The sequence below is a fragment of the Eubalaena glacialis genome, chromosome 3 (assembly GCF_028564815.1).
Source record: "Eubalaena glacialis isolate mEubGla1 chromosome 3, mEubGla1.1.hap2.+ XY, whole genome shotgun sequence".
Lineage (NCBI taxonomy): Eukaryota > Metazoa > Chordata > Mammalia > Artiodactyla > Balaenidae > Eubalaena > Eubalaena glacialis.
In genome coordinates, this window is record NC_083718.1 from 82,101,153 (window position 1) to 82,128,832 (window position 27,680).

The 27,680-nt window shown below is 53.3% G+C and overlaps 2 protein-coding genes across 3 annotated transcripts; both read right to left on the reverse strand.

Annotated features, from left to right (window-relative positions):
- Nucleotides 1-341: 341 nt before the first annotated feature.
- On the reverse strand, nucleotides 342-22,375 carry ATP8B2 (ATPase phospholipid transporting 8B2). Of its 2 annotated transcripts, none has more exons than XM_061183400.1 (28): nucleotides 22,216-22,375; nucleotides 19,678-19,745; nucleotides 17,387-17,445; nucleotides 16,910-17,023; nucleotides 16,691-16,789; nucleotides 16,356-16,417; nucleotides 16,182-16,254; nucleotides 15,832-15,902; nucleotides 15,508-15,587; nucleotides 14,651-14,809; nucleotides 14,347-14,435; nucleotides 12,304-12,500; nucleotides 9,377-9,585; nucleotides 8,472-8,515; nucleotides 8,048-8,213; nucleotides 7,567-7,755; nucleotides 7,299-7,414; nucleotides 7,046-7,210; nucleotides 6,850-6,961; nucleotides 6,606-6,711; nucleotides 6,337-6,481; nucleotides 5,978-6,161; nucleotides 5,609-5,832; nucleotides 5,255-5,338; nucleotides 4,670-4,915; nucleotides 4,378-4,516; nucleotides 2,238-2,368; nucleotides 342-1,981 (listed from the first exon to the last, which is right to left on the reverse strand). In XM_061183400.1, the coding sequence occupies exons 2-28, from the start codon at nucleotides 19,706-19,708 to the stop codon at nucleotides 1,703-1,705; spliced, it is 3,573 nt and encodes a 1,190-aa protein (XP_061039383.1). In that variant the 5' UTR covers nucleotides 19,709-19,745; nucleotides 22,216-22,375; the 3' UTR covers nucleotides 342-1,702. The 2 variants fall into 2 exon arrangements, with proteins under 2 accessions (XP_061039383.1, XP_061039382.1); XM_061183399.1 differs by having other exon boundaries at nucleotides 6,606-6,735.
- A 1,088-nt stretch (nucleotides 22,376-23,463) lies between these two features.
- On the reverse strand, nucleotides 23,464-25,805 carry AQP10 (aquaporin 10). Its single transcript, XM_061183819.1, is given in 6 exon segments — nucleotides 23,464-23,649; nucleotides 24,101-24,343; nucleotides 24,589-24,707; nucleotides 24,815-24,955; nucleotides 25,512-25,638; nucleotides 25,794-25,805. Coding segments are annotated over 6 exon segments (828 nt in total).
- Nucleotides 25,806-27,680: the final 1,875 nt, after the last annotated feature.

Here is a 27,680-nt window from a genome sequence, read left to right on the forward strand (position 1 = left end):
CAAGTATAGAAATGTGTCATAAATTATACAGAATGTTCCTTAATTACAGCTCATTGCAACTTGGTACTTTCCTCCCTCCCTAAAAAATGAGAGAGAACCAAAAAAATAATATATATATAACTGTATATATATATATATATATATATATATTTATATTTATATAATATAGACAAACCAAATATGAAAAAAAAATCATTTCCTCTTTGGTATAAAAATCAGACTCTCACCTTGAGAGACACACAAACAGACATGATGTTGGGTTTGTAAACCATGTGGCCTAAAAAATTTCCCTGTCAAGCTTTCCCCGCCCCCATCCCCTGCCCACCCCACCCTGCCTCAACGCAGCCCACCTCCAGTTCCCTTGGGACTCCCACATACCCCGCTCCCAGCTCCACACCATTCCTGAGTAACCCTCTCCACTACCAAAGACAAGGAAAAAATTCTTCCCAAGACTGATTTGGTAGCAACTAACTTGGGAGACACGTAATTTGGGGAAGAGCTTCCTAGGTGTAGATGATGGAGAGGAAGGACAGGCAAGCCGAAGCTCTGCTGTCCAGACCAAGCCAGGCACGGGGCAGCCGCCTCCTCTGCTTTTCCCCACCACTCAGTACAGGGACCCCACCAACTCCCGCCGCGTGAGGGCCCTGGAGGGGCTGGGACCTCTTTTACCAGAGGGAGGAGTAGAGGTCGGCTTCCCTTCAGCCTCGTCTCGTGGTGCTCAGCTTCCCCTTTTGGGCCGCCTCAGGCGTGGGAAAACACCAAGGAGGAGGTAGAAGGAAAGTCAAAACAGACTCTGCCAGTGAACTTGGGTCTAAATTTAAAATTAAAGAAAATGTTCTCAGGACTACATTTCACACCCAGCTTTAGGTCACTGAGAAGGACGGGGCCACTTTCCTAGGCTCCAGCCCAGTACCAGCAGGACTTACGGAATCCAGGAGTTGCGTGTGTTGGGGAGGGGTAGCACTTCACTCTCAAGGTGAGGAAGGAGACAGGAGCAGACCCCTGTATACTCTCCCCGCACCCTCTGGCTGACAGGCACCTCCCTCCCTGGTCAGCCTCTCTGTCCCTCGTGGTCACCAGCTCCTCCCAAACTGCTCCACATCTAGCCGGCCTCCTCTTCCCCAGGAGAGTGAAGACACCAATCACAACATAAAAGTCATATAAAGGCCTCCTCCACTTGCCAAATAAAAAAGACAAAACCAAACTGGACACAAACACAAATCAAGGAGAGACACACACACTGTGAGGGGCCCAGGGCCCCAGCAGGTCTCTGGCTTCCCGGCATGATACATTCTTGTTAAATTCAGGAACAGGGGCTCTGGGGCCCCTCTGGGGAGTGGGAGTAAAAAAATACAGAGATTACAGTCTCCCTGTGGGCTCCCAGGCAGGGCAGGGGCAGACACAATCTCTCACAGTTTTTTCTTCTGTTTTTGGTTCCACATCTGATCCCCCACTGGGGCTGGTCAGCCCCCGCTCTGCCCTTGGGGCCGGCCCCCTCCACCCTCCCAGATGCTAGGAGGGCCCTGGGCTGGGGATGCCCTGGCCACTCCTAGTGGGACCAGCAGGACAGAGTCTACCAGGGGAGATGGGATGAGGACCTGGGCAAGGAATGAGGACCCGCAGTTCCGAGATGCTGTCCTCTCGGTGGCCGGCCAGCCCTGCGTGCGCTGCTCACCGGCAAGGGGCGTCCCCGTCCCAGCCATCACCCCTTGAAGGGCTTGTCGGCCCCTCCGCTGGGGCTGCTGGCGCTGTCACTCTTCTTCCTGCGCAGGCTCTCAATCCAGCTGGAGCTGGAGCGGGTGGTGAAGCCGGAGAGCGCCAGGGAGCTTAGCCGCATGTTTTTGCCAGACATGATGAGCTCCCCGAAGCCCTCCTGGTGGGAGAAGGCGTAGCCCGAGCGCCGGGAACCCGTGCGACCCACCCGCCTCATGCAGCGGTGCTGGGCCTTCTGCTTCTTCCTCACCAGCTGGGTGTAGCGGACCTGGTGGGGGAGGCATGAGGGAAGGAGCCTCCGTCAGCGTGGCAGCGTCACACACCGCCTCAGGGAAGGGACCCAGAGCGCCTGGGATGGGGCAGGCACGGGCACCTCCAAGACTGTACAGGGTGTCTGTCCCCGGGAAGGGCAGAGGACCACCATCCACGCACTTAACAGAAACTGCAGCCACAGGCGTATTTAAGCCCGAGGGCTTCCGGACACACGGGCTCCATCCCCCAAAGCAGACAGCCTGGCCTCTCACCGTGTCTGAGAGATCCGGCTTCAGGTTCAGCTTGAGGAACCGAAAGGCAACCACAGGCATGATGCAGACGACTGTGGTGAGCACGATGGTCAGCCACACGGTGGGCTGGGCCAGGGTGTTCTGGGCATTACCTGGGAACAAAGGAGTCAAGGGCCTTGGGAGTCACAAAGCAGGTGCAAGGGCAGCACACCCCCGCTGAGTTCCCCATTTCTTTTTCTGGCAGCCCCACTTCCCCAGTCTCAAAACCTAAGTCATCCCTGGCTTCTCTTTCTCTCTGCTCTCCAAATATTTATCTCCAAATTGGACTCTAGCTCCAAACTCTGAAAAGAACTTCAGACCTGTTTTGTTTTGTCTTTTTTTTTTTCTTTTTTTGGCTGCACGACATGCAGGATCTTAGTTCCCTGACCAGGGATCGAACCCGCACCCCCTACAGTGCAAGCACCAAATGATAACCACTGGACCGCCAGGGAAGTCCCCAGACCTACTTCTTTAACTGCCTTAACCTGACATCTCTGTTGAACGTCTAACAGGCATCTCGGTTTCACACGGCTGAAAGTGAACTACTGTTTCCTCCACCCCAATCTGCTCCACATCTTCCCCAGCTCAGGAGATGCCACCACCCACTAAGCTGCCCCAAGTAAAAGCCCCAGAGTCAACCTGGTTCCTACCCCCACCATCTCAGGCCCCCATCCAATCTGCTGGCTCCATTTCCAAAATATCTATGGGATTCCACCACTTTTCACTTGACTCCAAGCCACCATCATTGTCACCTGGGTTACTGCTATAGCCTCCTAGCTGGTCTCCCTGTTTCTACCTTTTCCCTCTACCTTTTATTATCCACAAAACAGTAAGAGTGATCCTGTAAAAACATAAATCAGTTTATGACATTTCCCTGCTCAAAACCCTCTGATGATGGCTTCCTATCACATTTAGATTAAAATTCAAAGTTCTTACTTTGACCTATAAAGGCTTAAATGATCTGGACTGATTCTCATCTCTGCCCTCCTGCCTCAGCCCTACCTTCCAACCTCGTTTCCTTCACTCCCCCAGCTCCTCTGCTGCTGACGACCTCCCCACAAGCCCTCACCGAAGGCTTCCACATCACTGTTTCCTCTTCCTGGGCTGTTCCTGTCCAGAGAGGCACATGGCTCACTCCTTCCCTTTATTCAGATTTCTCTGTGCCAATGTCTCTTCCTCAAGAGGGCTTTGCTGATGACCCTTCTACCTTTCTACCTTGCTTGATGTTTTTTATAGGATTTATTAATTTCAGACATTATAGCTGTTAACTTGTAAATAATTTGTCTCTCTCACTGAAATATGAGATTCAGGAGGGCAAGGATTTTGCCTGTTTTGTTAACTGTTGCATCCCTGGCATCCAGGATACCGGGTGACTGAATGCCCACTGGATTAATGAATGAACAGATCTAAAGCAAATGCCAAGACCCGCAAATGAGTCTTTCACCTCATGCCTCCCAACCAGTCCCTCTTGGCCACCCACCAGAGCCACCCTGCAGTGGTTCTGAACACCCTTGCACTTGATCACTATAGCAGCTTCCTCACTGGCTGTCACTGCCACGTTCATCTTTCTAAGGTAATTCTTTGATGCCATTCCCCACTCTCTCCTCAAAGAAAAAAAAAGAGAGGCTCCTGGCAAGTCACATGCACACCTGACAGCCTGGCATTCTGATTCCTCAAATGGCCTGCCTTTCTAGCCTCTCTTCCACTGCTTCTCAAAGGGTATTCTTGTCCCACCCTAGCTGGAGCACTCTCTATTTCCTGGAAATAAACAGCCTTTTCACACTTCCAGCTCTCCGACTTGGAATCTGGCTCCCCAGTCCTGGCTACACCCTCAGCAGCCTCTTCTGTGGGACTATCCCTGACCACCCCACAAACAGTCATTTTGCTGACCATGAAGCCTGCCACCCCTTCGCCTCCCTTGTAGCCTGGCAGGGCTGTTCTTCATTTTCATGGATATGGAGACCCTCTGAGGGCAGGGCCTGGGTCGGATACACCTAGATCCCCACAGCACCTTGCAGAATACCTGGCACATAAAGAGTGTTGAATAAATGCCTACCTACCCCATTAGTCCCAGAACAACTGTGATTCCTCACTGATTCAAGAGGAAGCCACAGGCACTCACCCACAAACCGGAACTGGTTTGGAAACATGTCGAAGAGCCCATTGCTGTGCATGGCAAAGAGGATAGCAAAGTAAACCGCCAGGCTGCCCCAGATGAAGAAGTGGTTGATGGCCGTCCAGTAGCCAGTATCCAGCCCAATCTGCAAAAAGCAGTTGTTACAGGCAGAAGGAGCACCCCCACCCCAAAACCCAGTCCCCCCCTCCCAGGAACAGAACTGCAGTGCCCAGGGCACCCCAAGGACAGGAGCCCCACCCCTTCCAGAGGGGAGGCCAGTTCCCGGACTGCCTCCTACCTGCACGCTGACCACGATGACCAGTGAAGTGGCCACGGTGACCGCAAAGGACTGGTAGTCAGCCAGCTGGGTGCCATCATCGCGGGTGGCCTCAGCAAACACCCCATAGGGGATGAAGAACATGAGCACAGATGTGTAGATGCCCTGGGCGATGCAGATGAAAAATTCCCGCTTGTTGAAGAGGAGGTTCAGCTGGCCTGGCTCGTACAGCTTAGGGTACTCCATGCTCCGCTGCTCCGGGACATCCTGTGTGCGGAGGGCCAGTGGCACAGGACGCCTCAGAAGCTGCCACTTTAACTCAGGAAGGCCAAGGGCAGCTCTGTCCCCCTGCCTCTTTTTTTCTAAATTCTTCGACAGCTATATCCGACCTCAAGCCAGCTGCCCCCAATCAATCTTTTGTTCAGCAACCCAGGGGAGTTATAGGGCAGGTGTGGCTGAGAGGGAGAACCAGCCACACCCTGCCCAGCTCACAGAACTGCCTTCCCAGGGACCACAGGCAGTGGGCACAAGCCTACCACTATCAGGTGGCTCCCTTGCAGCAACGTCTTTCTCCCCAGCCCGCCCGGTCATCCAACTCCCCCATACCTGATCGAAGACCCCCATAGCCAGGACTGGGAGGGAGGTGTACACGATGTTATAAAGGGTGATGAAATACTGGTCATAGACGGTCTGGAAGGAGAACAGGGAGCAAGAGAGGAGTGAACATGCAGTCTTTCTTCACTACAAATCAGGCGGAGGAAGACAGCCGACGTGGCATATGTGGAGGCCTAAGGAATTTTCTGGAACTCCCTCTCCACTTCTTCAACAAGCATTTTTTTAAATGCATGCATCAGACAACAGCTAGGCCCTAAGGGGACCAAGCAATGAACAGGACAGACACAATCTCTGTCCTTAAGGAGCTTAAGGATTGGCAAGTCAGGGGACTGGGGAGCTCACTACCTGGGCCGAGAAGCCGCAGAAGAAACCAAACCAGAAGTGGACCATGGTGAAAGCGAAGTTCTTGTAAAAGAAATAGCAGAGGAACTTGCACATGCGCAGGTAGGACCAGCGCCCATGCACCAGCAGGAGGCGTTGCAGGAACTTGAACTGGGAGAAGGAGTAATCGGAGGCCAGGACAGCCTGGATCCCTTCCTGCCCACTGATGCCCACACCAATGTGAGCCGCTGCAGAGACAAGAGATGACAAGAGGATGAAGACAGCCACACCCTTCAGATTCACATCACATTTAGGCCCCCTCCCCCATCATTCCTCCCCGGGCCCCTCTCCCTTCCCCAGCGCCCAGCCGCCACACCTACGCAGTCCACTCACTTTTGATCATGCTGACGTCGTTGGCTCCATCCCCGATGGCAAGGGTCACAGCCTTCTTGTACTTCTTAACCAGTTCCACCACTTGTGCCTTCTGCAAGGGGGTCACCCGGCAGCAGATGACAGCTTTGCAGGCACAGGCTGTCTCCAGAAACTCCAGCTCCATGTCTGCCTCTAACGCATGGGCCTGGAACACAGAGTGCTGAGAGAGCCCCAGTCTTCTCCAGGAGACCTGGGGGTCAGCTCCTCCCAGTCCCTTTAAGACCGCAGCCCCCCTGAAGTCCAGCGAAATGGGAACAAGGTAAGATATAAGAGCCGCTCTCTGAAAAGATACTGCCCAAGCGAAGGATGGCAACACTTACCAGGCTGTGCCCGTTGATGACCAGGGCATACTCCCCAGCCACGGCTTCCAGGACAGAAGTGAGCTTGGAAGAAGAAAGCTTCTCCTGGTAGGTGAAGCCGTTGCCTACAGTGCGGGACGAGTCCATCATCTTCTCCCGGGCTTTCCTGTGAAGGGGGAAACGAGACCGCGGTCTGCCAGGATAGGAGCAGCGATTCAAGCCCAATCGGGGAACCTCTGCCCGACCCCCAGGTACAGTGCAGAGCATCTACCTCCCTCGGGCCTGTTTACCTGAGCTCCTCCCGCACTTCCAGGACCGTGTGGCCAGTGACGATGAACACCTCCGTCATGTCGTCCGTCAGCATCTTGCAGGAATAGCCAATGTTCACGGCCGTCTCTACCAAGAGAGATTGCAGGAGCTCTGGACAGGCCCCCGACAAGGTCAGCGCACTTGCCAGCCCGATGTCCTAGGCTCATGCAAGGACCCCACGGGGCTGTGTCCAGATGCAATCTCCTCTGCCCTGCTGGTTCTCACCTTGCTTGTCTCCTGTCAGCACCCAGATCTTGATGTTGGCCAGCGTCAGGAGGGCGATGGTCTCTGGAACCCCTTGCTGAAGCTTATCCTCGATGGCCGTGGCGCCCAGCAGCTGAAAATACCACAAGGGTCCCTGGGAAGAGAGTCCAGGCACGACCCCTCCTTGCCCACCCTTGGCCCATTCTGCAGCCCATACCATCATGTCGCTCTCAACCTCCTCGTAGACGCTGGCCAGCCGGTCCTCCCGGCTGTCCTGAGCCAGGCTGGCCTGGAGCCGTCTCTCGGCCCACTCCTCGTAGTACTCTTCATCCAGATCCTTGTAGGCCAGGACCAGGGTCCTCAGCCCTTCGCCCGCGTACTCCTGGAGAAGGAGTCAAGAGAGTCAGCCCCCAGCCCCTCCCACCACCCCGTGAGTAGCAGGACCACAGGGCCCCCTTCCTCACGCCTACATTCAGGTGGTCAGTGGTGGTGTTGAGGAGCTCCTGGGTGGAGTGGTGGAGTCTGTCCAGCAAGATGGTGTCAGCCCCTTTGCAGTACAGTCGGATCTTCCCCTCTGGATTCCGCACTACGGGTGGGGTGGGGGGAGAACGTCCCAGAAAAATTCAGGCAGCTGAAGCCCCCCAACCTTAAAACATCAAGGGTCACCCAGTACACCTCACCCATCCCGGGTCTGCATGCTGCCCCTGAATGCCGCCGGCACCCCCGTCCCGGCCTCACCTATGACTGACATCCGTTTGCGGATGTTGTTGAAGTCCAGGATGGCCAGCAGCTGGTAGGTGATGGCTGTGCCCATCTCCTGGACAGTGATGGTCTTGGGTGTACGCGAGCGGAATACGAAACCAAAGTTCCTGGCTGCGGTGACCAGAGCCCCCTCATCTGGCGACTGGGCTTTGTAGTACAGCTCCCCTGGGTGGGGAGGAAGAACACAGGTGGTGTCAGTGGCCACGTTCTCAGCCGAGTGTCCCGCCCAGGAAGCCCCAGGCAGCCGCACTGCAGACCACAGCCCGAGCCCAAAGGCACAAGTCAGGTGGGGGAGAACACAAGCCAGATCCTCGGCGCACCTTCGTTCTTTTTTTTTTTTTTAAGGCCGTGCTGTGCGGCACGTGGGATCTTAGTTCCCTGAGCAGGGCTCAAACCCGTGCCCCCTGCATTAGAAGCGTGGAGGCTTAACCACTAGACCTCCGGCGAAGTCCCTCACCTTCGTTCTTTTCTTCTGACATGACGGTGTGACACAGGGAAAGGAGGCGGAAGAACTCGTGCGTGTGTGGGTCCCCCATCTTGACAGCCTCCAAGAGGGTAGGGTCCCAAAATAAGAACTTCTTGTCAGCCAGAGGATTGAAGGAGAAGTTGACGGGTTCAGGCCTCTGGAGCAGGTAAGAGGGTGATCAGGAAAGGGTGGGTCACGAGGCTGCCTCCCAGGGAGGCGCTGTCCCCACCAAGATCCTGTCCACTGTGGACCTCAAGATTCCCACTTCTGCTACCAGCTCTTCCTTAGAACACCATTTCCTCCAAGCAGCTTCCATTTCCTGACCAGACAACACATCACTCCTAACCACACCAACCCTGCCCAGGCACCCTGTGTTTCATTGGCACAGACAATCACCATGGGGTCTGGACCTTACCTCTCCCAATTCAGCTTTGTGGCCCAGGACATCGAACACGTCACCTACAAACAGCCAGGACAGAAGGAGGAACAACGTCAGAGCTCGAGATCTCGCAGAGCAGGGGGAGAAGCCTCCAGCGCAGGACCCCCACAGGCATCTGGAACCCGCAACCCTAGTCCCTGAGTAAATGTCACCCAGATTCACACGGCTGACTCAAAGGACAGGAGGCGCAGGCACCCTGGATCCTCAGAACCCCAGGACTGAAAGCCATGACACCCACTGCTCCCCATCCCCGTCCACGCTCCAGCTCTCCCCCCAGGGCAGCTCCAATTGCACACCCATGTCCCCAGGGCTCCCAGGCCCCTTCGGGCGCCTTTCGCTCTTTAGGCCTGCACAGCAGACAAAGCCTCACACACTGGCCATGGGGCCTGGGTTAGTATAGAAAGCAGTTAGTAAAGGGGTTCACTCTGCATAAAAGACCCCACACACCCTGTCCAAGCCATCCCAGCAGCTCAGCCACAAGGCCACTGCAGCGGGGCCACACTGGAAAGGCCATGGTCACATTCCAGAGACTCACAAGGGCCCTGGACAGCAACACGGGGAGAGTCTAGACTCCCACCAGGGCTGACAAGGTCCAACCTGGCCGGGGTACCCAGGGGCCAGTGTCTTGGGCCTCACTTCAAACAGCCAAGGAGCTCCCCTACTGCCTGGAGCTGGAATCGGGGTGAGGGCGCCAGCAGAGGAGAGGGGAAGCACTGTTAGTGTCTACCTCCTGACCCGGGGTGCAGAGCAGACCCTCTCAAGTCCCACAGACCCAGGTAGGAAAGAAGTAAAACCCAAACATCAAGACAATTGTGGGAGCCCCAGTAGCACAATCCTTCAGGCGAGACGCAAGCCCTCGGTCCCTGGAGGCGCAGCCCTACCGTAGCTGCGGCCGTTGATGGAGCACTTGTTGAAGACCATGATGTTCTGGGTGAGGGTGCCTGTCTTGTCGGAGAAGATGTACTCCACCTGGCCCAGCTCCTCGTTCAGGGTGGTGGTGCGCGCCTCCGCGGGCGTCCGCTTCTTCATGCAGAACATCTTCTTGTCCCAGTTGATGAAGTAGCTGTGGCCCAGGCGGATGACCTCCACGCTGCACAGGGTACAGGAGGTGAGGCTGGGGGCAGGAAGGGGAGGGGGACCCCACCCCCACGGGCCTTCGCTGCAGGCCCTCCGCCTGGGGAGAAACAAGAACGGAGCGGATACCTGGGCAAGGACACCTGGGTCGGGGAGGGGAAGGAGAGCCTAAAGGTGGGGGTCCCCGACCCCGACCCTCCGACGCTCTCCAGACAAAAAGGTGCAAAGGGCCTGGGCAGGCGGGACAGACGGCACAGGCAGAGGAGAAGGGACTGCGGACAAGGCACTCGACCAGTTCTTACCTCAGGACTAATAATACAGAAACCATGCAGAGAAAACAAGAGAAAGTGCAAGAGGGAAGGAAGAGAAAAAAAAAAGAGAAAAAGAAATAATGAGGGTGCTGCGCGTGCCACAGGCACACAGACGCCCCTGCAGGGAGGGGAAACCGAGGAGGCCCTGGAGCCCGTGCCTCGCTGCCCGAACACAGGCCGAGCTCGCTCCTTCCGCCCGGCTCTGGGCTGCACAACTTGACCTGGGGTGTTTGGGAAGAAGGCGGGGCAGACTGAGATGCTGACTCCAGAAGGGGGCGGGGCCTCAAGAGTCTGGGGAATAACACCAATTTACAATGGCACAGGGCTCTCAGCATCCCAAAGGTCTGTTCGCATCATCCTCTTTACTAGGCATTACCCTTGGGATTTGGACTGTCAGCATCTCAGAAAGGGCCCCATGCTTAGGTCCAGCACAGCCAAGCAATGGGGCCACATCTGGAACCCTGCTTCCAACCTGACTGAGGCTGCTGTCAGGATCCAGTTACCACACAAAAAATGAGCTGGATGGAAATGCCTTAATGGCCTTTGCCCCACTCTGCTGATCAAGCGTCCCCTCTCCACCCTCCCCGCAAACACACGTACTGTAACCTGATGAGACTTAGAAACTTTCTCAGGCAGCTACCATAGGCTTCGAGTGAACTTGGATACAAAACAAAGGCAGCAAAGTCCAAAGATGGAAAAAAAAAAAAAATCAGATTGGAAACAAGAAAACCTTTAAATAGTAATGAAATACCAGAGTTGTGATGATAATGATGAACCCGTTACCACCCGTTATTCGTAATTTAATTTTTAAAATGTATTTTCCAATCTTGTATCTTATATCAAAATGTCCCTATGAAGAGGATGAAACTGGTATTATTCTTCCCATTTTACATGAGAAAACCAAGGCCCTAAGGGACTGTGGATTTGCCTGAGGTCACGTGGCTACTGAGTAGGCAGGACTAAACCACAAGCCTTCTGAGTCTCCTCCTAATGCTCGATAAAAGCCCCACTGTCCACCCTCAGCACAGAAACTCCTTATCTCCTACTCACTGTCAACAGCACTAGGACTCAGTGGCTAGTGGGGAGATCTGAGGACTATCTGGGGAATCTATGTGAACAAAAAACAACATATGGGAAGAGATCTGAGCATCTCTGTAAAGCATTTCCTTAAAAATGTCACAGGTTGGGAGTTCCCTGGCGGTCCAATGGTTAGGACTCTGCGCTTTCACTGCCAAGGGCCTGGGTTTGATCCCTGGTCAGGGAACTAGGATCTCACAAGCCACGCAGCCAAAATAATAATAATAATAATAAAGTATACAATTTGATAAATTAAAAAAAGTCACAGGTTCTCTTATCTCAAGTGCAAGGCACTAAATACAAAGAGATCTTCTCTCTTCTTGCCATTCTTTCTTCCTCCTGCATCCCCCCGCCCTTCCTGTTCATTCTCCCTGTTAACATTCTCTTTCCTGCAAACATCCTAGATGTCCTCTTACTCCTATTCATGCTGTTAACCACTGCCAGCCAACACTTCCTAAAGCATTCTTTAGATTTTTTTTTTAAGAATCTTTTAATGGTTTACTAAGTAAAAGTCCATTGGCAAAGATTCAGGACCCTCCACAATAGGGAACAAGCTTATGTTTCCAGCTCTCTGTCTCACAGCCTCCCACTCACAGTCCATGCTCCTGCCAAACTGTCCCAGGACCAACCATTCCAAGGTCCCTATCTCTGTGCCTTTGTTTCCAGCCCTCTCCTCCAGGCTCCACCTTCACCCATCCCTGCCACCATTCAAAGCTCAGTTCACCAGCAACCTCTTCAAAGATGTCCTCCCTGATTAACTATGCGGGGAGCAATGCTCTTCCAACCCTCATGGCACTTTGTGCCTCTGTGGTATCTCAGTGGGATGCATGGTAGCTCGGTGTCTTACACTGTTTGCATCTCTCCTCCCCTACCAGTCTGCTGCTTTTGAAGGCAGAGGCTGTATTACACATCAACTGTGTCCCCTTGCTTTACACATAAGGGTAACACTGAAGGTGTTACAGCACTAGTTCCCATTTTGTTTTATAACATGTTCAGATTTATCTCCCTCTACTAGACTGAAGTTCCTGGAGGGAAGGAAATCCATTCCTAATACATCTGTATGTGCCACAGCACCTAGCATGCTTCTTTGCACAAAGTCGGCATGTGATAAATATGTGCTGAATAAATCAATATGGTTTTTGTTCTAATACAATCCAAAGTGCCAGGAAACTGTGGTGAAGTTTGCTTTGTACAGAAAGATAAACAGGTAATATAAAATGTTCACAGCACAGGAAGGAGAGGACCCCAAGTTCCCTCTCGAGAATTTCACCTTCACAGAAGAGAGAAGTTTGCCAAGGGACCACCTGAGCTCCCTGGAGAGACCCCAGAGCAGAGAGAGTGCATACCTGACATAGAGCGATATGGGCACGACGGTGTTGAGGATGATGATGTAGGACCAGAAGGAGAGGAAGCCAGAGAAGAAGGCACTGTCCACCGCCTCATCCCAGGGCAGGTAGACCTGGAAGCGTGTCCCGACCTCGTGCTCCCAGATGGCATTGCCAATGGCTAGGATCACCCCCATGCAGACCAGAAATCCAAAAATCTGCAGAGGAATGAGAAGCAGAGGCTAAGCTGCCACTTAGGAAGCCCTCAAAACCAAGTGCATCCCTGAAGGTCACCACTGGTACCCTGAGCCCTTGAAAGCTCAGGCATCTTTTTTTTTTTTTATAAATTTATTTATTATTTATTTTTGGCTGCGTTGGGTCTTCGTTGCTGCGCACCGGCTTTCTCTAGTTGTGGCGAGCGGGAGCTACTCTTCGTTGCGGTGCACAGGCTTCTCATTGCGGTGGCTTCTCTTGTTGCGGAGCACGGGCTCTAGGCATGCGGGCTTCAGTAGTTGCGGCACGCAGGCTCAGTAGTTGTGGCTCGCAGGCTTAGCTGCTCCGTGGCATGTGAGATCTTCCCGGACCAGGGCTCCAACCCGTGTCTCCTGCATTGGCAGGCGGATTCTCAACCACTGCGCCACCAGGGAATCCCCTCAGGCATCTTTAAAATGGTGGCATGCTCTAGTGGGAAGCACCCAGAACTGGTGACAGGTTCTAGTCTGTCACTGACCATCACGTGGACTTTCTCTCACGACGTTTTCTCAACTGTATGCTGGGAGGGCTGAAATGGTTGTGTAGCTCCCACTCTGACATCCTAGAACATTTGGGAGACCTCAAAGATGGTAAGAGTGGGGGTGAGCTACTTTCAACATACCAAAGAAGCTTATTAGAAATCACCCATTTACTGGAGCTAAGCCTCTACAAGCCAACAAAAATGCCGGGACTTCCCTGGTGGTCCAGTGGCTAAGACTCCATGCTCCCAACGCAGGGGGCCTGGGTTCAATCCCTGCTCAGGGAACTAGATCCCACATGCCACAACTAAGAGTTCTCATGTTGCAACTAAAGGTCCTACATGCCACAGCTAAGACCCAGCGCAGCAATAAATAAATAAATAGTTTTTTTTAAATGCCAAGTTTCTGTAATGTTCATTATCTTATACAGATTGCCAAAAAAAGTTTTTTAACCAAGACACAAATTATGTCTTCATAAATGTAGATTTCTTAATAGTCAAAAAACTTATAAAGCTTGGAGTCCTTGAAGAAGGATCATAAGAAAGTTTTGGTGGTTTAAAAGAAAAAAATTGAGACCATTGTGTGATTTCAGACATCTATCTTCAAAGCTGCCTCCACTCTGGATGCTTTGAAACAAAGCAGGAACCATCCTGATGCCCAAGGACTACCAGGGGGCGATGCAAGCCTTGGCCTGATAGCCTCTCAGGCTGGGGTTTCTGCAAACCCTTCAAGGCCAAGGAGGAAACTGTCTCACCAGAGGCTGACCCCAGCTTTTGCAAGCTGGCGTGTGGGGGGCAGGCAGCAGGCAGTGGGAGCACAAGAAGGGGAGGAGAGCCCAACAAGGAGCTCAAATTTCTAGCCAAACAAGAGAAGGATTCAGGAATTGCCAAAAACTGAAACAGAAACTTTTCCTTTGGGATCCTTTGCTCTTGGAAGTCAGGGGAAAAGACCCTGCTATCCATCCTCCAAATGGAAATTTTTCTTTTAATTCGCCCTCCATCCCCATGAAGGCCTCCTTGTCCCTGGCAAAGCAAACAGAAGGTCACATGCTACACTAAGTCACCATCATAACTGGAATCCAGAGAAGGGAAGATTTGTTTTAACTTTCTTTAAGTTGTTGATTCATGCACGCTCCTAAGGTTTTTTAAATAACATCTTCCAAGTCCAAAAAGAGCCTGAAATAAACACTGTCTTTGAGTGGCTGACCTGCCAGTGGCTTTAAAGCTAAAACCTGAAGGCTGACTACTGACCAGAGAGGAGAGATGGAAGTAAAGGGACCCGCCCAGAGAGAACCAGAAGGGCAGGGGCAGGAACCATATGTGGGAAGCCTTACCCAGAGCACCAGTGTATTCATTAGGCGATCAATACTTGTTCTCTTGAATTTTGTCCTGCCGCTGTTCTGCATCAGCTTAGTGTCAGGACCTAGAAAGGAATGCAAAGGGCTGGGAAAGCCAAATAACAAATCTGCCTCTGGGCTTCTGCCCCAGTCCCCAGACTACAGGACATCAGGGTGGAAGAGAGACACTGGCTGGATAAGAAGCTTGGATCCAGGGCCCACTCAGCCTCCTCCCACATTCCTGCGGGAAGGTGAAGGCAGCAACTCTCACCCTTCTTTCTTTGGGCCCTAGGAGGCTCACCTGCAAAGATGACCAGCCCGAAGCACCACTCGGTGTTTCGCAGCACGCAGCCCCGCAGCAGCATGTTCTGGTTGCTCAGGGGGAACTTGTTCTCCTTCCAGTAGAGGGTTCCGCTGAATTTGTCCAGCTTATTGTTGGGAGGTTCGCAGATCACTTCACCTGAACAGAAGACAAGAGTGCCCCCGCTCGAGGTGCAGTCTGTAGCTTAACCACGAGACAGCAACACAGAAAAAGCAGCTGCAGGGAGAATAGTCAGGGGAGAGCTGAATAAATTACAATACATCAATTCTTTGAAACATTATATGGTTATGAAAAAGAATGATGTAAATTTCTTTACATAGCGACATGATAAGATACTTATGATGAATTTAATAAGTACAGAAAGGCGGTTGCAGAGATTTTAGTACAGTATGATCCCATTGATTTATGCTCACGTGTCTGTATAAACAGAGAAAAGTGTGGATGAATACACACTAAACTGCCAGTTAACGTGACTACCTAAGGAGACTAGAATTGGAGGGAAGGAGGGCTTTTTCTTATACATACTACATAGTTTGTCTTGCTAGAAGGAGCATATATCATTATTCTGAGACGAATAAGAAATAAGAATAAGCTGAATTTCAACATGTACAGCAAGGAGGGAGCTATCAGCCATGAAGATCTCTTGAAATGACCATCAATTCACAAGTAAATGATAGCCACCCGGCATTCCTGACACCCCTGCCCCCCAACCACCCAAAAAAGTCCAGGGCGCTGCATAATCACAGGAACAAGAAGCCAAAAAGAGAAGGCACAATTTAAAGCCCCAAACCCACCCACCTCCTCTACCTGAAAGTTGCTTCTCCAAAATTACTCACCATCAAACTTGGCAAGCTTACTGATGTCTCCCAATTCCGAGGTGACCGGAATTGCCTGCCGTACTTTCATGTTGGTCTCTCTGGAAGGACAGTGTCCCTGAGGCCTGGTTCCCTTCCCTTCCTCTAGATTCTACCTGGGGGCAACTGACCATGGAGCACCACCACCCCCAGGCATTACGAGGTAGGTAATTCTTTTACACACCCAAAGCCTTTCTTACCCATCAATTTTCCAAAAGGTACAGACCCCAGACCTGGGAACCTCTTTCAAAAACAAGCTTGTTACCCCAAAGGAGGCAGATGTGTGACACTGAGCATGCGACTTACCCATCGAGTTCTGCTGTCTCTATGTAACACAGCCCATGGGGCTCACTGCTGGAAAGGAGGAGGAGATCCGCCTAGAAAGAAAACCTAGTGAGAAGGCCAAAGACCCAATCCTCCACCCCCAATGGACTCTTTGATGATCCCTCCTTCCACTAAGCACTCTTGGTTTGCTTAGTCCCAAGCACGTGAATGGCTAGAAAGGAGGCATATTAATATGACACAGAAGCTTCCCACTCAAGGAGGTTTCCTCCCATGGGTGTTTAAGAGGCAACAGTCAATCAGGAAAGACTCATCCCTTTCTGCCAAAGTAAAGGGAGAGCCCTGTAGGCCTAGAGGGGCACCTTGTCCCTTACCGCCACAAACTGGTTATTTTCTAGCTTGATAATATCACCAACACAGACATTCATCCACTGCTCTTGCTGGAGGCTGAGGCAATGAGAAGATAGAGAAGAGGCTGTCAGTAGCTAGAGAAGTTCCCAGGGGACCCCTTTCTTCCCCAAGGCCCTCAGTCTCCAACAGGCACTCACATTCCATTGATCAGCACCTGAGACTGACGGTTATTCACCTGGTTATCACTCTTGTGGCGGAACTGAAGAGAGGAAAGAAAGGTAAGACACCTTCTCCCGCTCCGAGGGACTTAGATGATCAGTGGAATGCAGAGCACGCTGGGTACCACCTTGTCTACACCTGTTCACAGGTCTACTCTCTTCCTGACTCCCCCTCCCTACTCTCAGCCAAGATATCATGGATCTAGCTGGACCAGGTAAGGGATGGCAAGGTCACCGAGGAATTGTGCTGGGTGGAGCAAGGTGAGTTGTGGGGTGGGGGGTGGGAAAAAGGTAAAAGAACGACAACAACTCACATAGTCATCAGTGGCGTCTTTAACAGCTGTGATTGTGAGGACAAGAACCAAAGGCACAATGGTGGTGAACCAGGACAGGGAGGAGATCTGTGGGATCAACTGAAAAAAGGAAAGAGAAGTCATGCCTCCGAGGCCCCGTCCTCGTTTCCCCTAGACCTTTCTCTTCCTTGACTTTATTTTGCTTTGTGAGTTGCAAAGGGTTTACCACAGGTCACTTACCTGCAGAATGAGAAGGAACAGGAAGTAGGTATTGGCAACTTCCTGGAACTGCTCAAAGAGGTTGACAGGCAGGAAGGTGAGAATATTGTACTTGGAGGTCTTGATGCAGTTACTCTGTGGCAGTGGGAGAGAAGATCATGAGGCAGCCTCCAACCCCAACCCAGAACGAGACTGAGGCTGCCTCCTCCGTCTACACTTTCCAAACCTCTGTCCCCAAAAGCCAGTGACCAGAGGTGTGGGAGGGCGAAAGAGGAGGAGAGAAGAGAGTCTCACGGGGTCAATGTATCCTGCTTCACTGACAGGTGAAGGCCATGAAAAATTCAGCACATAGCAGGTGGAGAGTGGCGAGGAGGCTGCCTTTCCCTCCCTCAAGCACTCTCCCAGCAGTCAGCCCTCTGTCCCAGCCTAGGACAGATGGGATGCACCTTTCCCCTTTCTGACTCAGGAGGAGAGCACAGGTGGTCTAGAGCCACTTACCGCATACTGGAATCTCTCATTGTATTCTCGGTCATTGGCCCGCGCCCTCCTTTCTTCTTCTGCAACAGAATGATGCTGCAGTCAGGAGCAAACTGAGGCCTGGCCCAACACCTTGTCAGGCCCACCCCACTCTATGGGTTTTCCACTGAGGGCCCTTGGTTCCTTCCACAGCACACAGTTTTTAAGGCGTTAGCACCACACCTGAGGTGCCACTAAAGTCTTCCCTCTAGTCCACCTCTCACCACCAGCCTGACCACTGGGCTCTGCAGGTATTACATTCTCAAGACAAGAGGCCTTCTCCTTTCCTCACCAACAACCATCAAGGTCTTCCACTGGGGACACTCAGTTTCTCTCCCCCATCCCTCTAATTAATGCTGTAGGAATTAACGGTCTTGGGTATCTCCAGAGGAACAGCAGCTGAAGACACTAAGCTTCCTTCTCCTGGAAACCCCTGCAGATCCAGCCACGGTACTACCCTCCTCCTAACCTAGTGGGTGGGGTGGGTGGCAAGACAGAGGGTCACTGTGCCCTGTAACTGCTCTGCGGCAGCATCCCAGCCCCACGTGCAGTCCCCCCTACAGAAGCCTCTGCTTGTCACATGTCATCAGCAGCAGCTTCTGACTGGCCCACAATGACATCATCTTATTTCAAAGCTCATCTTCAAGTCGGGGGGCGGGGGCTGGTCAGGGATATGGGTCATGCAGACTGAGACAGAGATGAAAGAGGGAGGAATGGGATGTAGTTGAAGCAGTTGCTCTCTAACCGTAACCTTTCTTGTGCCATCTGCACATATTTCCCCTAAACAACACATCTGTCACTGAGTGACAAATGAACTACACCTATTCTGAACACCCACAGATCTGGGACTGCAGGCACCAAGTTCAGGTCCCAGAACATGGGGTTGTCCTAGGAAGGGTTCTCCAGCCCATCTCCCATGGTCACGACCACAGGCTGAAAAAGGGGGTACCCTGGTTAGGTAGTAAACATGCAAACCTGTCCTGGAGCCAAAGGCAGCATTCCAGACGCCTTCCCTCACCCCCTTCCAAGCCCCATGCAGAGCACACTGCAGTAACAAAAACCTCAGACCACGGCATCCTCTGCCTACCCAGAGTGCTCCTTCCCTGCGTGGTCACCTTACTCCCAAAACTTCTCCAGAGGGGACCCCTCAGGCTGAGTCGCCTGTGCAGTCACCAAAGACCATGCAAAAGGAGAGGTAGGGACCAAACCCTTCGGAGTCAGGATCTCTGGGTCTGCAGAGGACATGGGAAGGCTGGGGGAGGCCGGGGACAAGCGAATGTGAGGGAGGGAGGGGGTAAATTACGGGCTCGGGAGAGCTGCCAGTCGCTGCCTCCCGTTACCTGTCCCCCAAGAGGGCTTCTTTCGGCTCCAGGAGGGGGGAGCCCCGGCCCGGGCCCACTTCTCGGGCATCTCCTTGGGGACCGTCATGATCCCAGTTTGAGCGGGGGAAGGGCGGGCTGTCTGTCGGTCTGTCCTCGGCCTCAGCGGCTCCGATGGGGCGGCCCCCCGGGGAGGCACCGGAGCTGCGGCAGCTCAGAGTGGAGCCCCGGCCGTGTGGCGCGCGCCCCACCTGCAGCCCCGGCCATCCTCCCGGTCGCTCGCACCCGGCGACGCCGCGCGCTCTGCTGCGCCGCCCCCGCCCCCGATGCCCCCCGCGGACGCCAGCGCGCTCTGAGTGGCCCCGGACACGGCTCTCACTCCCTGGGCTCCGCCCCCGCCCGCTCCCCCGACTGCAGGGGTAGCCGCCTGCCAGCGCGCCGCGTAGGCGAAAGCCAGCACGGAGTCCCGCCTCCCTCGGCCCGGCCAATGCGGGTGAGGGGACTGCCAGCGTTGTCCGGGGCAACCGCTTTCATCCCACCGCCTCCCACCCCCACCCCCGCCCTCAGGAAAACAAGGAGGACCTGGCCTTGGATGGGAAAATGAGGGGAGGAAACGAAGTGCGAGGACGGAGAGGAGATGGTGGGAACACAGCACCCCGGGCTCCCTAGACCACGGAATAGGAGCTCCAGGTGCCCCAAGATAAGATAAGAGTCTATGTGTTTGGGGGTGAGGGGCAGGTACTCAGCACCCTCCTGGGGAAGAACCCAGCTTAGGGAATCAAGGCGAAGAATTCGGTTTCCTAAGGCTCCCCGCAGGATGGATAGGGGCTGCAATCTACCCTCCTTCAGGCTCATTACCTGTCGTCCCTCTTCCCTTTGCTCCCTGAGCCATAACAACACCCACTCTTGATGGTCCCAGGGATTCCCCCCGACCCCGCCTCCTGCCTGTCTTACCTGGGGGGCGCTTTTTTGCACACAGTGCCATCTCACCCAGCAAGGTCCCAGCAATCCCATGGGAGACCCTGCAGGAAGGTGACATATGCGTGAGGTCAGGAAACTGAGGGTAACCTTCATTCCCCTTTTCAGACTCCTCCTGAAGGTTTTCTTCCCCAGTTCTGAACTTGCCCCTCCCCCAGCCTTCCCCACTAACTCCACAGCAACACTCTGCTCTTACTGCCCTGATAGGTCCCTGAGAAAGAAGAGGGAACTTCCCCACCACCTCCCCCCATGCCTCTGCCTTGGATAACATGAGGGGACTGACCGTTTACAAAAACCAAGACCTGCTGGTAAAGGAAGGGGGCAAAGAGAAGAGGCCAGATATTGAGAGGAGGGGCACAGCTCTCAAGGTACCCATCCCAGGGACAAAGGATGCCCCATGTGCCCTCCTGGTGGCAGTGAGTGGGTGCCTGTGTTTACTGGAAAGCAGAATTTCCACTAAAGGGTGGGGTTGAGGGAACATGAGCCAGGAAACACCTGGCAGAGCATCAGGAAACAGGGTGGGCAGGCTCCACCCTTCTCAAAAAGCTTATAATCTTCCCATCCCCCCTCCATTACTGGGGCTTCCATTATCACCTCCTCCAGGGGAGCTCACTTTAGAGGCTTGGCCTTCACTTCCTGCACACAGTCCCCAAACCACTTCCTCTCAGTCTGGGTCAACCGCACTTCTGGGCCAGCAAAGGGGTCTTTTCAACCCTGCTGGGGAGTCATCCCTAGCTCTCTCTCTCTCACCCCAAGCCTAGTCCAGTCAGTATGGCACTGGGTGCAAGCTCAGGGAGCATCAGTCAGATGGACCTCTGCTTCTTTCTATCTCCCCATGTCCTTCCTTTCACCTAAAAAGGTAACAGCCCTGGCCTATAAGACAGGGTCACAGAGCCTCATCCCAGCTTGGCTCAAAGGAAGCTGCCATCCGGGTCCTGGGTCCTCTTGTCCACCTCCTCTTTCTTTGTCTGGGTGGAAAGCCTTCCTCTCCCTTGGTTCCCCTGTCTCCAGCCTCCTGGGAACACCCTGCCAGCCTGTCAGCCCCAAGAGATACTAATTGTCTGTCTGCCCAGCCTCTATAATTACACACTCTGGCCAAGGCCCTGTCACCCACACCAGTTCTTCGTTCACTAAGCCGGACTCCCTTCCTGAACCCCAATCAGGCAATACCTAGAGCCAGAAGTCCTTTTCCTCTCTGACCCTCCCCAACCCTGGCAACCAAGGGTGCCTGGCTCAGGAAGAAAAACCTCATCCACGTTTTCGAGATGCCAAGCCTTCCTACAAGGCCCCCAGCCAGGGTCTCCACCCAGTCTAGAGTATGAGTCATAGGAGGGTGGGGCATGGAGAGAGAGGTTAAAAGAGAGGATGCAAGGGTGGGCATCACAAGTTCCATAGCCAGCCCCGCCCTCAGGGAGGGAGGCAGTCAAGAAACACTATCAGCCTGAAGATCAGGGTTTGACTCCTATGAAAGAAAGAGTTAATGAAGGAGCCGCACAGGCTCTCAGGAGCCAGGAGTCTGGACACTGCCCAGGAAAGTTGTTTTACCTCTAAGACCCTGGGGAGACTGAAAGCTGGCTGGCCCCAGACTTCATCCCCTCTGGGGTGCCATAATAGGGAAGGAAAGGGAGCGGGGAGACCTGGGAACAGGGACCCTCTCACTTCTCCTTCCCAATCTCACATAGCCTTGGTTTTCTGAGCCCAGGCCCATTAGCCACGTCGCTCTGCCCCGTCACCCTGCCCCAGCCCCCTCTGCAGCCACATTTGGGATAAAAATAGCCAGCTCTGGGAAGAAGGCAATGCTCCATGGAGGAAAACGGCTCCTCCTCTAGGCCTGGCCCCTGGTCCCCTCCAACCCAAACCCAGGAAGCCTGACCCCTTCTTTTAGAGGAAGCTGGCAGGGATATTTATGGGCAGGTCAGGAAAACAGAAGAGAATGGAATCCAAGACCCCCAGCTCACTTGCCACCAACGCCTGGCCACTTTCCATGGCCAAGGACAGAACCCAGGACTCTCTCCCAGCTCTGGACTCCCAGAGCTAGCACCTCGCCTGGCACCCTTGGTCTTCCTCACGCACAGAGACCTCCACCTTACGGAGACAGCGCCTACCACCCCCAAACTCCCTTCTCCGGGCACCCAAACCCTCGGACCCCGGGTATTCCCCTCACCCCCACGACTCTGGCCGGTTCTCCCCTCTCCGCTGCTCCATAAGCTTCTCCTCCGCACTCCCGCGCCCCTTTGCTGGTCTCCACGCGCCCCTTCAGCACCCCACCCTCCCATCCTGCGGACGGCCTCTCGAATCTCCCCCACCCTCAGGCACCCAACACCATCTTCTCTCCAATCATCCACTCCCCCTCCTCCGTCTCACCGCAGCTCCGACTCCCTGTCCCCTGTCCTCCCCTGCCCACACCCCCCGCCCCGGCCCCTCCAGTCCCGAGTCCGCGTCCGCAGCAGCATCTCCCCCTGCCCTCCCGGCCCCGCGCTCCTGGGCTGCTGCCCCCGCCTTGCCAAACCTCACCTCAGCGCTCAGCGCTCGGCGCCCGCCCCGGCAGCCACGTCCTGCCCATGCCGGGGGCTGCGGCGGGGGGCACTCGGCTCAGCTCCCCGCGGGCTCCCGCCCCCCCAGCTGCAGCCCCTCTACCCCCCGGGCCTCGGCCCGCTACTTTGTGTCAGTTTCGGCCACGGCGGGGCGGAAGTGACGGAGGTGGCGGGAGAGGGCGGGGGGCGGGAGGGGGTTTTGGGGAGGGATGAGGGAGAGGGAAGGCGGGAGCCGCCATCTTTGTGCGGGGCAGGGGGAGGGTCTTAACCCCTCTGATGCTCCTCCGCAGTGTGAGGCCGTGATCGCCACCCCACCCACTCTCCGATCCATCCCCGGTCAAAAACAAACAAACAAACAAAAGTCCGGAGGCGAGAGAGCGCTGAGATTTTTTTCTTTTTTTATTTGAAAAAAAGGAAACAGAAGAACGCTGTTTATCTGCTAATGTGTGAGAGAGTTAGGGAAGCGGTGAACGACGAGCATTTTCCTCCGCGCCAGCTTTCTTTACCCCTACACTCATTCCCTCTGTTCCTTCGCCTTCTCTCCTCGCCCTGGCTCATCTCACTGTTCACCCTCTCCTTCAATGACACAGCCCGGAATGTCTAGGTATTGGGTCGTGCCTCAGTTTCTCCCGCTTGCTCTCCCAGTCTCTAGGCGCTTGCATGCCTGTGTTCCTCTGGCGGCCCTCCCTTTTTCCCCCCACCACGCCCCCTTGGTGGAGGCGGCTCCCCCTACCCCTAATTACTATCTGCGGGGTGCTGAATCTAGGCGAGGCGCCCCAGTGAGCGGAAAGGCGGGCGGCGCTGAGGTTACGAGAGCAAGGAGTCAGGCAGTGGGGACCAAGCTTTGGAGGAAGTCCCCTGGGTTATGCCCCGCACTGGATGGTCGGCCCCCACGATCCTGCGGATTCCCGCAGCCTTCCCAATCCGGGTTCCAGGGTGCGCACCCTCTGGCGGCTACTTTGAGGAACTGCGTTCCTGGAAGTCCAGGGTCCGAAAACCTGCCTGGGGCAGGAGGGGATGAAAAGCCTGGGTCCCTTACCTGATCCTCCTCAATTCTCCCTGTCCAGGCATCCTCCCCAGTTTAGGAGGAAGCGATGCCTAGATGAGTAAACGGAGAAGCTGCCCAGGGCCTGGTGTATTAATAAAGAGAAAAAACATCTTGTCACCAGGCATAGGTCTCTGGCCCTCTTCAGTGTCCATGAGGGAGGTGAGGACTGTCATGTCAGAATCACAGCTTACTCTCCTGCCCCTGAGTTGCGGCAGGACTTTCCGAGTCTGAGGCTTCAGGTTGGGCACACTCTAGATCCTGAGCTGGCTCTGAGTGCTCAGGATGGTGCAGAGGCACCAGCCGCTGGTGTGTGGCTGTGCTAAGTGTGGCCCTCACTAGAGGGCCTACCACCAGCCATTGCCAGCGCTACAAGAGAAGATCAGAAGGGCGATATCAGGGTGAGTCCCTTAGCCTTCCCTCTGAAGGACTGGCGGTAGTAGTAAGAGAACTCCCTAAAGCAGTTCCTGGGGTGATAGACACCAGAAAGAAGGTGTCTTGGCTCCAGAGCATAGCGCTTAGAGAGGAGACCCCAGGAGAGCTTGGTCCAGCCTCTTGCCTTAGGGAATTATCTGAATATCTGTGTTTTGTTGATGAGATTACTAATGTCCAAACAGGTAATGTGATGTGCCCAAGAACACAACCTCTAAATGTCACTGTTTCAATGAAAAGAGTGGAGGGGGAGGCAGGGGACAAAAGAGAAAGGGAGAACTTGGGCTTAGAGGAGGTTCACTGTCCTAAGAGGCCAAGAGAACTATTTAAAAGGAAAGATCTGGGGACCGAGGGTTAGAGCCCTTAGCAGAGGGATGAGTGGAAGGACGGCACCAGGGGAGGCCGTCTCTCCCCTGAAGACTTCAGGGCCCCAGCCAGCCACATAGGTGAAAAGCCGTGGGTCGAGGTCCCAGGCAGGGTTGATTGGGAACCCACAGCTGGCACCCATGGATAGCCTGATGGCCAGGATCAGCAACCCCACTACCACAGGCTCCACACCCGCAGGCACTCCCTTGTTCCATGTGTCCAGGATGGCTAAGATCCCCACAATCAGCATCCAGGTACCCAGAACCTTGGAGTGGACAGAGGCAGACGGGCTCCCATCAGCTGTCAGGTGCTCCATCTGCCCTATCTCACCCAAGCACTCCAGGCTACCACCCCACGTCATCTGACTTTGTCCAACACAGGCAGCTGGGGAAGGTGAGGTGCAAACATAAATGCAACCCCACATCCCACCCAGAGCCTGAACAATAGGCCGAGGTCCCGGGAGACAAGGGCAAAGGTTGTGGCTTTCCCAAATCACCCCCTCATGCCTACCTGATCCAGGAAGCCATTGCTCAGGGACAGATAGGGGACAGGGTAGGTGACAAAGATGGAGGCTGTCTCCTTGGGACCAGTCACTGTCAGGTTCCCACCTGTATAGTTCTGTAGGGCATCTGCAGGGTAGGGGGGACAGCCAGTATTTCCATCTTTGCTCATTCAAAACTGCTCTAAGGCACCCTTGCCCACACACAGGTGTCGCCAACCCTGTTCTCTCTGTTACCGTGATAGAGAGCATACACCTATGCTCCAGAGGCACAGAAAGCAGACAGCAACTGCACCAAGGAGTAAATGGGAAACTTGGCCCAGGGGAGGCATCCCAGGAGGCACATGGCCAGGGAGAAGGCTGGATTCAGGTGGGCCCCTTCAAGGATCAAGAAAAGAAAACCAATATCCATTGTGTCACTGCCAGGCACTGTCAACAGGTAACACTGCTACTCCTCTCCACAACTCTTAAGACAAATGTTACTATTCCCATCATATAGGTTAGGAAGTTGAGGCTCAAGGAGGTTAAGCAACTTGTCAAGGTCACACAGTGAAGCCAAGTTTGAACCTGGGTCTGTCTGCTCTTTCCACTACAGCACTTGATGCAATGTGTGCCTGGGGGACGAGCAGGTGAGGTCCTGAGCAAAGATGAACCCCCGAGGGCTTAGGTGGGGGACAGAAGAGGAGAGCACTTACCCTTGATGCTTTGCCATAGATCTCCATCTATGTGAGTGGAGGATTAATGTGAAGAAGGGGGATGGCAAGATACAGAAAGGGAAGGGACTGGACTGGGCCAAAGGCATATCTCAGTCCAGGGCACTGGTCAAGCTCAAGGAGATAATGTCTATGAGTCACCAAAGGATCTGCCTTTTCACCATTACCACACTCAAGTACACATCCTACCCCGTATGATGACCAGACCTCACCCTCCTCACCTGAGACATTACCACTGACGTAGATGGCTAGCCTAACACCCAGAGAGCCAGCCAGAAACATGGTGAAGAAGTTCCCTTTGGTTCCTCCACTGGTGACAGCCTGGGCCAAAGTCCCCTGTATGAGGAGCTGGTAGAGAGAAGGAAGATGAGGAAGAGGGAACCAAGAATAAGGAGCCTGGTGGACCACATCCCTGGGATGTGGGGTGAATACACTTCTAGGAGGCTTGGGGAAAATAATAGCTCACACTAAGAAAAGTAAAAATGCCTAAACAAGTCATTTACATTGATGACCATTATTGAAAAAAGGGAGAATACTCAGACATTTTGAGGATTTTTGGAAAAAGCAACTGAACTAACATTGACAGCTGACAACTCAAAGCTGTACCACGACCCCTTGTTAGAGTAGGAACATATGGGGTCCAGATAATAAGTGGAGTCCTGGGCTCAGGTCTGGTTCACAGGATATTCACTGAGACCAAGGATCCACCAGGTGGTCGCTTCCCTGATACCCCAATATATAACTGAAATGGACATTGTTTGAAGTTGCAGAACACTCATATTGGTTTCTTGACCTGTGGAGTAAGTGATGAAGGCCAATTAGAGGGCTGAGACTACCCCACACCAAGATAATAAATAAAAACAATACCATATCCTAGGGTAAATGGAAGAGATTAGTGCCACCCTCAAAGATGTAAAGAATATAAGAGAGGTGGCCCCTTTCATACCACCAGTTTGGCTCCTACAAAAACCGGATAGATCATGGCAGATGGCAGTGGTCTATGGTAAAATTATTCAAATAGTAACTCCAATTACAATTGTTGTGTCCCAAATGGTAACTTCATAGAGCAGTTTAATACAGCCTCTGGTTGGTAGTATGTAGCCATTAATCTGGTGAATATGTTATTTTGCATCCCAACCAGATCAGAAAGGAGGATCACAAGGAATTTCATCCACGTGGGAAGTCTAGCGATATACACTTATGGTCTTACCCCAGGACTATGTTAACTCTCTGGTCCTCTGTCGTAATATAATCTGAAGGGAGCGTGACTATCTGGACATTTTGAAGAACATCATATTGGTCCACTATACAACGGACCCTTGAACAACACAGGTTTGTACTCCTCGGGTCCACTTACATGTGGATTTTTTTCATTAAATATGTATTACAGTACTACATGATCTACAGTTGGTTGAATGCGAAGATGCAGAACCACATATACAGAGGGCTAACTGTAAAGTTATACTTGGATTTTTTTTTTTTTTTTTTTTTTTTTTGTCTGCGAGGCATGTGGGATCTTAGCTCCCTGACCAGGGATCGAACTCGCACCCCCTCCAGTGGTTAAGGCAAAGTCTTAACCACTGGACCTCCAGGGAAGTCCCTATACTTGGAATTTTGACTGGGCAGATGGTCAGAGGCCCTAACCTCTGCGTTGTTCAAGGGTCAGCTCTATATATAACATCATGCTAACCAGATCAGAAGAGGAAGAAATGGAAGTATATTGGAGGGCCTGGAAAGATAACATGTATTTAGAAGGTGGGAAACAATCCTATAAAGATTCAGGAAACTGCCACCTTGGTAAAGTTTTGAGAGGTCCAGTGGTCTGGGACATGCTGGATATCCAATCTGAAGTAAAGGACTGATTATTGCATCTCCCACCTTCCACCACTGAGAAAAAAACACATCACCAATCTACTTAGGATTTAGGAGCGACGTATTTCACACTTGAGATACAACTCTGACCGTTGAAGGCTGTCAACTTCGAGTGGGGCCAAAGCAGAAAAGACCTCTGCAGACATGTGACCCAGCAGACCCAGTGAGACTAGAGTATCTGTAGTAGGAAAAGATACCATGTGTGGTTTGGCAAGCTCTAATAGGAGAATCATAATGTAGACCCACAGGGCTCTGGAGCAAAGCCATGCCATCTGCAGCAGAGATATACATACCTTTTGAAAAGCAGCTCTTACAGTGCTACTGGGCTCCTATAGAGACAGAGCATCTGACTACAATTCATCAAGTCACCAAGTAGCCAGAACTGCCCATCACAAGCTGGGCTCTGCCTGATTCTCCATGTCATTAGGAAGGGTGGGCCCAGCAAGAACACATTGTAAAATGGAAGTGACATCTTTGGGTTCAGGCATAAGCAGGGTCAGAGGGCACAAGCCAGCTGA

Bases quoted from the DNA above. Each gene is read 5' to 3' on its own strand.
- ATP8B2 (XM_061183399.1), bottom strand. From the start codon at position 19,708: ATGGCACTGTGTGCAAAAAAGCGCCCCCCAG. The intron at 9,586-12,303 runs GTATGCACTCTC...TACCCTGTGCAG, and splicing joins CCCATATCGCTCTATGTCAG to CGTGGAGGTCATCCGCCTGG. The intron at 4,916-5,254 runs GTATGGGGGAGT...CTCCGCACACAG, and splicing joins CTATGGGGGTCTTCGATCAG to GATGTCCCGGAGCAGCGGAG.